This window comes from Agrilus planipennis, unplaced genomic scaffold (assembly GCF_000699045.2).
Source record: "Agrilus planipennis isolate EAB-ADULT unplaced genomic scaffold, Apla_2.0 scaffold42, whole genome shotgun sequence".
Classification (NCBI taxonomy): Eukaryota; Metazoa; Arthropoda; class Insecta; order Coleoptera; family Buprestidae; genus Agrilus; species Agrilus planipennis.
The window spans coordinates 1603144-1615041 of NW_020438888.1; the positions used below are offsets into that span (position 1 = coordinate 1603144).

General features: G+C 33.5%; 1 protein-coding gene across 3 annotated transcripts in view; it reads right to left on the reverse strand.

The window, feature by feature from the left end:
- Positions 1–11898, reverse strand: part of LOC108744913 (paxillin) — a 44198-nt gene that overhangs the window by 9003 nt on the left and 23297 nt on the right. For 2 of the 3 annotated variants that reach the window (XM_018480872.2, XM_018480873.2), the window contains exons 3-7: positions 10326–10542; positions 9353–9503; positions 9083–9263; positions 4776–5141; positions 4480–4710 (exon numbers count right to left, since the gene is read on the reverse strand). In XM_018480872.2, the coding sequence (XP_018336374.1) occupies positions 4480–4710; positions 4776–5141; positions 9083–9263; positions 9353–9503; positions 10326–10542 (1146 nt within the window). Of the gene's footprint in view, positions 1–3750; positions 4039–4479; positions 4711–4775; positions 5142–9082; positions 9264–9352; positions 9504–10325; positions 10543–11898 lie in introns of those variants that run through there. The other variant, XM_018480875.2, reaches the window with a different exon arrangement.

An 11898-nucleotide genomic window follows, 5' to 3' on the forward strand; every position in this document is an offset into this window, starting at 1 on the left:
CGTGCTGTCAAACCTACACTAGCAAGGAGATCGGGCTGAAACTATAGCTACAAGCTATCCAAGGATGGTACTATAGAATGTCACCTCAAGGTAGGCCTAGTGGCGTCATCTCTTGGTTAGGCCGGAAACTTATCAATCCACCCTCGTAGAGCAATACTAGTTATTTTTAATTTTAAATAGGTGCTGTCGGATTCGTAAAATATTTTACATGTTTATCAATTTCTGGATTCATGAGACCAAAATGTACACCGAAGATAATTTAAAATGTATAATACTCTTTCGACTTAAGTTTGAAATGTAACGTCAATTATATAATAATAAAAACAATAGCTATTTCATCCCACACGATCATAAAACACAAAACATAAATAAGCATAATTACTATTGTACGAAAAAAGCGTAGATTCTTAATGAATCGTGGGCGTTTTATAACTGCGCAACTTTTTAGACATTTACAATATTGCAAATAGATAATCTATTAACAGAATTACCTAATAACATTAATAATATAAATAAGAGTACTTTCAGCTTTTTCGTACTACGTCCTTATTATGCAATTCGTTCAAAAAGAATATCAACTAAGTAAGTACGTATTTTTCTTGAGCAACTACCTGTTGATGAGCAACCACCTGTTGCATCTAATATTCAACAAGTGGTCAAAGTCTAGATTCACGCACAACTTATGTAGTAAGTATTAACCATATGACTGTACTGAACGATTTTAATATTTTCGGTGGCAAATGCACATTATCTAGCATATTAAAATATACTGTGCATTATTTGTAGGAAAACGATATATTAAGGAACAGTTTTGAGTACAAATACTTATCGTCTGTAAAGTATAATTTATGCTAAACAAAGCATGCTAATGTGTATTTATAATATGTCATTTATTTTAATTTTGCGGTTGCCATTGGGAAATTAAATTTAGATTTTTTTTTTTGAAATATTTTAAAATCGAAAATTCGACCATCACTGATTTTAATATGCGTAACGTGTGTAAATACGGGATGTTTGAATGTATGTAAAAAGGTATTAGTAAAAAGTAAAATTAGTTGGCGTTAGTCATGCAGCAGCGGCGGCGTCGAGACGCTCGACGTAGAGACGGATGCATCTACGTGTGTGTGTTCGAGTGGACGTCCGTGGATCCCGTTATGGTTAGAACAAATTTTACAATAATGGAAAGAGATGCCAATACGTGGTTGATTTGAAATCGAACAGAGACGGAAAGTGTTTACAGACAAGAAACGGAGAACTTTGCACACGGCACTTTTATCTATGTATCACGTAAACTGTGTGTTTGTGAGCGTCGACTTTACACAGAGCTATACGATACCCGGTTGATCTTGAAATTTACTATACCGGGTATTTTGTTTTTGACAGGCAATTACAGAGCTGGAACAGCAACGTAGAGAAGTAAATATTAGGAAGGGAGTCAGACAGGGATGTACACTGTCACCGCTACTTTTTAATCTATACATCGAAAACGCGAACAACATTAACTGTAGAACTGTAGGGATAGATATAGAGGGGCAAAAGATTAAATTTGCAGATGATAAAGCAGTATTAGCATCTAGCAAGGAGGAGTTAGAGACAGCTTTAAATAGAATGGAAGCGGTATTGACAAAACAGATTATATGAAAATAAATACAAGTAAAACAAAAATACTGGTATGCAAGGGAAGTAAAAGTAAGGAAAGAACGAATATAAAGATAGGAGACGAAAGATTAGGAGATGTGGCTGATTTTAGGTACCTAGGAAGTCTGATAAATGGAAGGAGTGGTAGGCATATAAAGCAGAGGATAGCGCAGGGTCGAGTCACCTTCAATACAAAGAAGTTACTTCTATGCTCACGAACGGTTAATTTAGAAATTCGAAAAAGATTATTAAAGGTGTGTGTTTGGAGCACGGCGCTCTACGGGTGCGAAACATGGACAGCGGTGGAAAAGAAAAAGTTAGAAGCGTTCGAAATGTGGTGTTACCGGTGAATGATGAGGATACCGTGAATAGAGAAGGTTAGAAATGAAGAGGTATTAGAAAGAATAGGAGAACAGAGGACTCGGGCTCTATGGAAGTAAATAAAAATAGGGGAGATAGGTTGGTAGGACATCCTTTCAGGCATGAAAGTCTAGTTAGAGACATATTAGAGGCAGAAAGTGGAATTAAGAGAGGTAAAGGTAGACCTAGATTAGATTACTGTTCTCAAATAGTTAAGGATGTGGGATGTACTAGTTTTAGGGAAATGCGAAGATTAGCTCATGATAGGAAGGAGTGGGGGTGCGTGTCCAACCAATGTTAGGACTGAGGACCTTATGATGGGTATTTTATACATTTTTTTAGGGTTGTACGAAAACGAAACGGGATCGGTAATTAGGTCATTGGTGAACGTTGAGAAAAGTAGTTATTTCCCATGGTTTGTATGTAGAAAATGTAATATTTTTGGGCAATACCCTTTTATCTTACAAAGCCATGTTTTAGGGGATTCCCCAAGTTGATTCACTTGTCTGTATAAGCAAAAATTTGGATATTTTTTTTCATTAGTTTAATATACTTTTTCGGAGACTACTAGTAATAATATTCTTCCCTGGAGGGCGTCACATTGCAGTGTAGTATTAGAAGCCTCGGTAAACTAACGTGTGAATATTATACAATTTCAACAATATTGCATACATACTCTGGAATAACATGCTAATGACTTACATAAAGTGTTAAATCGTATGGCTCGTATGATAATTGTGATTACTGGAGAAGTCTAAGAAATACCGAAAGATTCAACTTTCCTAAAATGTAACAGAAGAAACCTATGTAAACGCAATTTCTCTAAATTAAGACATAAACAATAGTCATTCTTTCATTATTTGTATGTAATACGTTAAAATATCGATATATGGTTTGACATCACAGTTGTAATCTGTCTACATAACATGAACGTTTGGCACATCAAGAAAAAGAAAACATAGGCCAAACATGCCAGGATTGTTCCTAAAATAGATTAAATGCATCAAGTTTTGGAATTCCTTCATATACCAACTAAATTATTTTGGAAATGTTATAAACAATCTAAGTCAATCTAAACGGTATGCTTTTCCATTTTTACGAAAACCACAGAGGCGTCTTGTTCAGCGTGCTGTCAAACCTACACTAGCAAGGAGATCGGGCTGAAACTATAGCTACAAGCTATCCAAGGATGGTACTNTTGAGCGATTTATGAAACATTTTTTCGGAACGTTTATATTTTAAACGAAAGAAAATGGAAAATTCTGAACATATATCAAGTGCTAAACATTGGGAGGCAATTACAATATTAATTAGGCATTAATTACACAATAAGTCAATAAGAACTTTGTAGACAGATATTTTTCATAGTCTTTTGTGGGCTAATATACGATTTATATTTTGTGCTGTAGATTTATTAGTTTTATATTGCACAATCAAACGGTATCGTTCAGAAATATAGGAAACCAAAATTTTTATGACTCTTGAAAACCTTCAATAAGAAATAATAACAGGTGTTAAGTACAGACTGTCGAACATAGAAACACGTTTAGAAAGATCGACCACCGCAGGTGGTACCACTTTGCGCCAACAGTGTTTATTTTTGTATTTGTTTTCATATTTTTTTTGTTTAGAAACAGGTGTGTGCTGCCGATCTTATTGTGAAATAAACAAATTCTATTCTTACAAAAAACGAATATCCCAAAAACAGGTCAAGGAAAACACAAAAATAGGGCAGACAAGCAAGCACACATCACCGTTTCATTTTTTTTATTTATTTTTAATTTTTATTTTTTCATTTTTTTTGTTTTCTTTATTTATTACAACTTATACAAACAATAATCTATACTCTTTGTTTCGTTTGCCGCTCTCACAATATAATTAAAGGACATAAAAGGGGGCATATTTTTTTTTATAGGGTTGGGGGCATAAGATTCAAGCTTCCTCTTCCGGTTCCTCTTCGTCAACTCCGATACATTTGGGACAAACTGGTTTGCCTTCGATCGCATAAAATGATTTTCCTTGTACGGGCAGTTTGCAGTCCTAGTAAAAATCAAATTTATAACCTTTACTTCGTAGCAACAGTATAATGCTAAGGGGGACGGGGAGCGGGCGAATTTTTTGCGAAAAACTCAGGGACAAAATATTATATATTTTATTAATCGCTCATTGTGTTTGAGTGAATGTGTTGTGTGACTTGGGAATTGAATACAAAACTATTATAGTACAAAAATATAGTACTGCCACTCAAGTAGTTGTTTGTTCGGAAGGGGGTGCATTTGAATACAAGAGAGAGAAAGATAGTAACATAAAAAAATGTCTAAGTAAGGGTGAACTCCTTAAACTTTTTTCAATGTTACGATGCTAGTTGGGGGAGGTTGCCAAAGGGAGTTTCGCTTAGGCCTTCTTGGCCGTGTCGGACTTATCCGTCTTTTTTGGATCTGAAAATAAGAAAACGTTAAACTTTTAAATAACGACTCTTACCCTGCAAACGAAGCAGTCGGGGTGCCACTGTGCATTAAGCGCCGATATGTAATTTTCCATAATAGCCCTGCTGCACGCACCGCATTTTGGGGCGAACATGTCGAAGTAATCGTCCTTACAGTAGGGCTTGCCCTCCCTCTCGTGGAACCCTTCTTCGCCGAACTGTTTCCCACATTGGGCGCAGAAGAAATGCTCCATATGCCATGTCTTATCCAAAGCTGTTACGCATTTCTGTAACATAACGACAATTTATTCAACGTCACCATGGACTCCAAATCCAAAAATCCAAAACGTACATCCAAAATGGGTCCGTTACAATAAGCACAACGGGGACTGAAGAGATTGTGGTAATCTGGTTCACAATATGGTTTTCCATCCCGTTCAAAGAAGTTCCTGGTACCCAATTCTTGAGTGCAATGGGCACAGGTGAAATGCTCTGGGTGCCATGTTTTACCCAGTGCAGTTATAACTTGACCGACGATGGGTTTTTCGCAGGCTCCGCAGCAACCTTTCTGGTCTGTGTTAACTCCTTGACGGCTCATGTCTGCCTGCAGGTTTCCAAGCATAGAATCTAAGTTGTTCTCGGATGAATGGGACGCCTTCGTGGGACGTGCGTATTGGGAATCAGATATGGTCTGATGTTGTAGACCTCCTGAATTTATCTGCAGCAGAAATAATTAGTTATATGCATATACAAAATAAACTGTTACTATTATAGAATTTATTGTATATGTACTTAAATTAAATAGGATTAAAAAAAAAAAAGAAATTAAATTATCTAACCGTTTCTTAATAAACCCTGCGACAAACTGACCCGGTTGCGGCAATTTTTGGTGGACGAAACCGCGTTGTTCCCCACTAATTCCCCTTCCCTCTTTCAACGGAAAATCGCCACAAAAATATCTTTAGAATTACTACACCTACCTACAAACATCTCGCGCATGCATAAATCCACGCACATATTTCCATTAAATAGAAAAGGAACTTATGCCAGATATCTCCGTCTTTTTCATATTAATTCCCGCCCTATTTTTAAATCTGTACATAAACTCACACGAACAAATATATCATAATAAGACTATATTTAGATAAATTATGTGAGTACATAATACGGTCTGATCTCCGTAGTCTTTTGGCACACGCATGTCCCTCTTGCACACGAAAATATTAATTCTGACGATGATAACATGTCAATTAAATTTTCGAAATTGATCGCTTTTTATACCATCAATCCATAAATAATCATTTATGTTCCCTGTGAGACAATTTTTATTCATAGAATCTCAATCATTCAGTTAGCTGTCGATACCTTTTCACTGACGTAAATTTTCGAATTTCGCTCATAAAAATTACCACTAAATTAAAATATACATCGTACATGAAGCCCTAAGGACTAGTTTGGAAACTGTAAGGACTATTCAAATAACCCTAAATTGATACAAAATTAAAAAGTCAAAAATACAAATCGTACCAAAAAACAACATCCGAAACTGTTAGAATCACTTAACATTAAAGTCGATAAAGTTCAATATCTCCCTCAACTTACTATTAGCACTATTTCATAAAAGACTCCGTATATTTGCTGTACTAATATGAAAATTCATTTGTAGAAATGGTAGCAAAAGAAAAAGCTACTTTTTTCAATAGCAAAAGGAGAAATCATTGAAAGGTCATCTTTATAATGAATACTTCATCAAAATTGGTTGTTTAAATTGTACCTTTTTTCGTGCTCGAAAATAAAACAGTTGAAATTCATTTTAACAGGTGGACCTATAAATACCTAGACGACAAAGCGTGTTATAGGTATATCTTGAAAGATGAATTCGATTTTGATGATTGATGAAATACTTGCGGTTACAAATACATATAAGAATATTTTCATTTGTAATATGCCTAGTACACTCGAAATGTGCCTTATTTTGTCAATCGAGAAATAAATAATGTCTTTGTTGTTGGCCACATCGATTTCATCTTACGAAAATAAGGTAAAAACAGTTTTTGGTAACTAAGTGTAACGTGTTGAAAACATGGGTGTCTAAATATAGAATTACAATTTTAGCGTGGCCTAATTATAGAAGAAAGTCGTCCAAATTTCAGTTTGGATGAAATGCGCCCCAAGTAGTTGTAATTTATGTGGTACATGTACACCTAAGTATAACTTTTACCCATTTCTATAATTAACCCATTAAAAACAGACACAAAAATTGAACTGGACCGCACAGTTAGAAAGTTCATACAATTTGAAAGAGAAACCATTTTTCTTTTAAATACACTGTAGGGGATCATTTAAGTATTACATAAGATAGGGAACACAACCAGCTTTAGGGTGAAGGTAGTATAATGTTGTATGTACTTATTTGCTGAAAAAGAGCGCGGAGGATGTTATAAATGAATAAGTAATACAGTAGAACCTCTTTACGTTGAACCTCGATAAGTCGAAAAGCGCCAAAACTAGAAAAAAATTTTTGTTCCCTTCCCTTCAAGCCCCAAAACCTCCATTACTCGAAATCTTAACCCTCTATTAGTCGAAATAATCAGTGAATCCCTGCAAGCGATTTTGGTACATATTATTCCTCTATAATTCGAAAAATTAAATTGGACCTCTGTATCTCGAACATCATCATCATCATAAGGTCGTCAGTCCTAAGACTGGTTGGACACGTACCTCCACTCTTTCCTATCCCGAGCTAAACTTCGCATTTCCCTAAAACTAGAACAGCCCACATCTTTAACTATTTACGAACAGTCGTCTTATCTAGGTCTACCATCTACCCCTTCTAACTCCTGTTTCTGCCTGTAATATGTCTCTGACTAGACTTTCGTGCCTAAGACGGTGTACTACCAACCTATCTCGAACATAGCAATGTTTTATTTTACAACCTTTAAAACTCGATAATTTGAAACTTATTACGTCTATAGTTCGAAGAAAACCACTTTAAGGATTTGCTGACAATGTAAGTACACCAAATCTTAGCCTCTACAAGTCAAAATCCTCCATAAGTCGAAAACTCTATAACTCGCATTTTTTTGGCGTTTCCCTAGACGTTCGAGTTATAAAGGTTCTACTGTAGTACAGAATTAAAGATTTAACAGAGACAATAACTCCTACTTCTCGATGGACTTGACAAAAGAGTATATGTATTTTTAAGTTTTGTCTGCTGTGACCAATTGACCAATTTTTATGTCTTTCCTGTCCTTACTGAATTTATTATAATGTCGTCCATGACAGATATGGATAGTATCCGGATACTATTTCTGTATTCAAAAGCTGTATCCTAATTCTTTGAGGAAATGTATCTCTATCTTTCCATGTATATATTTAATTATTCCAGAACAAAATCATTCCCGTGTAGTAGAGCGAGATAGTATTGTTACTACGATGGTAAATTCGCCCCGGCCCCGACAAAACGCCTTATTTAATGACAATTTTGAAACTTGTTAACCACAATTTCACTTGAATTAAATTTCTAAAAGGTTTTCAATAGCCTCGCCCCATTTCTAGCTGGCTAAAAATTGAAACAAATAATTTGGATGCTCGAAACAAACTATTATTGAAAATCTGACATTGAAAGAAACTGAAATTTGAGTAAAACAGATTTATAAAATGGGGCCAATCATTAATAATGTAGAAACATGGATGAGGAGTCCGTGAACATCATTAGTTGACTAGATTTTATACGGGACTTCGCTCGCATTGATGTCCTATTGTCAAAGATCATCGAAAAGTACATAAAACTAATTTTTTCCTATCCCTCGGAAACAATTTTTTTTTCTGGATAAAATATATCCTATGTGTATATAAAATTTCATGATGATTGGCTAAGTAGTTAAATAAATTTATAAGTAATATTAGTTAGGATTTACACTCCTGTGTAAAACTTTCATTTAGAGTAAAATAATTAAATTCAAATAACCGTATACTGTACTAATGAGAAATGTTAAAGAAGACAAGAGACTAAAATCAGATGCAATAAACAGCCAGATGCGGGCTTTCAAAACTTATATTCCTTCGAACTTTACATGATAGTTTTGGCATGAATAAAGGTGAGCACATAACAAGTGCCAAAAATATTAAGTACTCTCTAAAGGTAACGACATTTTTAATGCTCCGTTAAATGTTTAACATTCCGCAAAAAAAAATAAAAAAAGAAATAATCTACCCAATTTTTGCAGAGAGTGAAATTTAATAAGAGTAGATAAATTTTAAAATAGAATAAAATACTACAAAATAAGGTTTCATGCGCCGTCCAGCATTATCACCTAAGAACATCTACGATACAATCTATAATTCTTATCGCCCTGTATTTAATATACCTACTCCTTACCCTAACAATGTACAATTATTATTATCAAGTGTCATTTAATAAGCAAATACCTTAGCATATAGTCCAAATTAGACCCCCAAGAATATTAAATATTAATATTTGAGATATTAGCCATTATTAACACTCAAACTGTTTCATATGTGATATAATGTACAATTCTTATCGATTTTTATTTAATATGTAATCTACCCTAAAGTTCAGATTTGACTCCCAAGAACATTTGATTTTATTTGTCGATTTTTATTTAAACTACGTGAAAAGGACAAGCAGTGTCTTACCTTGCAATCAGAAAGGGTTGCCATTAAGTCGTCTAATTCCCTGGTGGCTGAAGAAGCTGCTGGAGCATGTGTTGCTGTCACTTCTGTTGAAATAAGCTCAGTTTCGGCCGGAAATCCAGTTTCGGTTCTGGTTTCTTTGACAGTGATCGTTACCTTTTTGGGTCCCGTATAAATCACTTCACTAAAATTTCACTTTATACATGTAACGTCTGCCCCCTTTTAAATATACCATTCCTTGTATGATAAGGAATTGTTCTATAAACAACTTACCCTGCATTTAATTCGTCTAAAAGACTGTCAACTGATGGTCTATTCAAGGTACTTTGAGCACTCGATGGTCTCGAATAGCTTGCAGGACTTTTACTACCACCGTCGGAGCCATTATATGAATAATTGTGTTTCTCAACTTTAACTGGTATTTCTATTAAATATTGGTACAATTGTATTCAAAATTATCGATATTTCATCATATCATGTATATGAATTATGTATTTCTTTATTTCAAATTCACGGAGAAAATGAAAAAGGAAAATTTACCTAAATATTAAAGCGATATTACAATTTGGACCCGAATTTGTAAAAATAAAATCCCATCAGAAATAAATTTACTAGGTATTTTAGTTGATATTACAAATTTAATTGTAATTGAAACTTTTTTTTTAAAGAAACATGTCAAAATTAAGATTATTACAAGTTACCTAATAAATTCTACTATTTCTACGGCAAATTCAGTCATTTACAATCGAAAATTGTCATTGTTGCGTTGTCATGAAAATTTAGTTTTCTCCCTGCATTTAACAAAACAAAAGCAGGGTTTCAATTTTAACTTTTATTTAAACAACTGTTTCACTTAAATAAGCACCTTACTAATACTAGTAGATGGACAATCCATCCCTCCCNAAATTAAATTGTAATAATTAAGAAACTTGAAATAATTAAAAAAAAAACATGTCAAAGTTGAGATTATTACAAGTTACCTAATAAAGTCTACTATTTCTAGGTCAAATTCGGTTGTTGGTAATCTTTGCTTTGTCATAAAAATTTAGTTTTCTCCGTGTTATCTTTTCAATTTGCTTGTTAGTTGATCATTATGTACATATTTTCCAAGCATTCAACTATTTGCGAAAAAAAATTATTCCTTAAAATTTCTAATTACGACAAAAGTAGTCACTCATAACAGATGAAAAATCCCACGGTATCTGCACTGATGAATTGTAACATAAACATAGTTGGTAGCACTTACCTGTCGTGTTTGCATACGTTCCATTGCTTAAATCTTTCAATAATGTGTCCAACTCGTTCAAATTGTTGTTAAATCGTTTTTCACCATACGGTCCTGTTGTGCCTGCTGTTCGAGGTGGTTGCCTATCATATGTTGAATTGCTGTAAGTGGGTTGCCTACTACTCATAAGCTTTTGACTAGCAGCTGTTGGTTGCGTTTTACCATAAGTACCCTGTCCCTACATTAAAAACAAACAGATATATTACTCAAGTAAAGTTACTTAGACCTAAGTATCAATAAAATCATTAATAATAATGAATTTCTAAATATTTTTAAGCAAAAATTCGACTTTTTAACAAACACGATTCCTTCAATACCCACATCCGTTTAGTATATTTTCTAGGGTACCGGTACCGTACCTTAAAAAAATAAAATAGAACCCTTCTGAACACCGCTTGACAAAATTAAAATTATAATGTGGAGATGACTTCTAGAAGTTCGTTGGAAAATTATAATAGATACCAAATCTCAAAATTAAATTTAACTCAAAAACACTTGTCACTCTTGAAAAACTTACTATCCAAAACCATGAAAAACAAATGGTAGCTACGGTTTTTTCATCTCTGAAAACATATTTTATATTATGCCCTTTAGTGTAAACGGCACCAGTAGAATTTTCCACAAAAAGAAACCAACCTACTACAAAATTTACTATATGTACATTTAAAAAGTTTGTTTATCTTTATTAAAGACAAATATGCAAAATTCTTTAGCGAAATGTTGAAATCAGATCAGCCTTGAATTTTACAGATATACAACATTTATTAGACAGATATACACAAAACGTTCCCCCAAAAATCATAAATATTTTCTGCTGAACTTATTTTTAACCTTTATATTTAGAAATGACTATAGGTAGATGATATATGTGCCTATAGCCATATGACTTAAGTACAGTTAAATGCAAAAAACAAAGGGTTTTTGAAAAAAGTCATTTTCTTATATTTCAAGGAAACAATTTACAAAAAAAACATTTGTAGGAAAAAAACACTGTCTTAAAAATAAACCCGCAAGTAAAGTGTATCATAAAAGTACATGTCATATTAAGCAAAACATTTAAAAGTTTTTTTTTACATAAACATACTATTTGAGGTCGTGTCGTATTAAAATATAAAGAGGCCATTTTGTCAATTTTTTCATCATGTATTATACAATTCAAATAAATATTTGTATTTCTCATATATAAAGATTATGAAGCATTAGAATCATTAATAACTTACAAATCAAATTTTTATAAATTCGGGGCCACATTTGTTAAAAAAACTCAACTTTTCTAATTCTAGTTTTTCTATAATTTTTCTACTAAACACTCGAAGACAACAAAAAATCTTTGCAGTTTTCAAAGAACCTACAGGAAAGTAGTACAAAATACGAGGGTGGATTGATAAGTTTCCGGCCTGACCAAGAAAAACAAGGTTTTTAAAAATTTTTTTTTTTTATTTCTCAACATAATCTCCTCCAAGGCTGATACATTTCTCATAGCGGTGTTCCAGTCTATTAATGCCATCTCTATAGACTGATTCGTCAAGCTCCT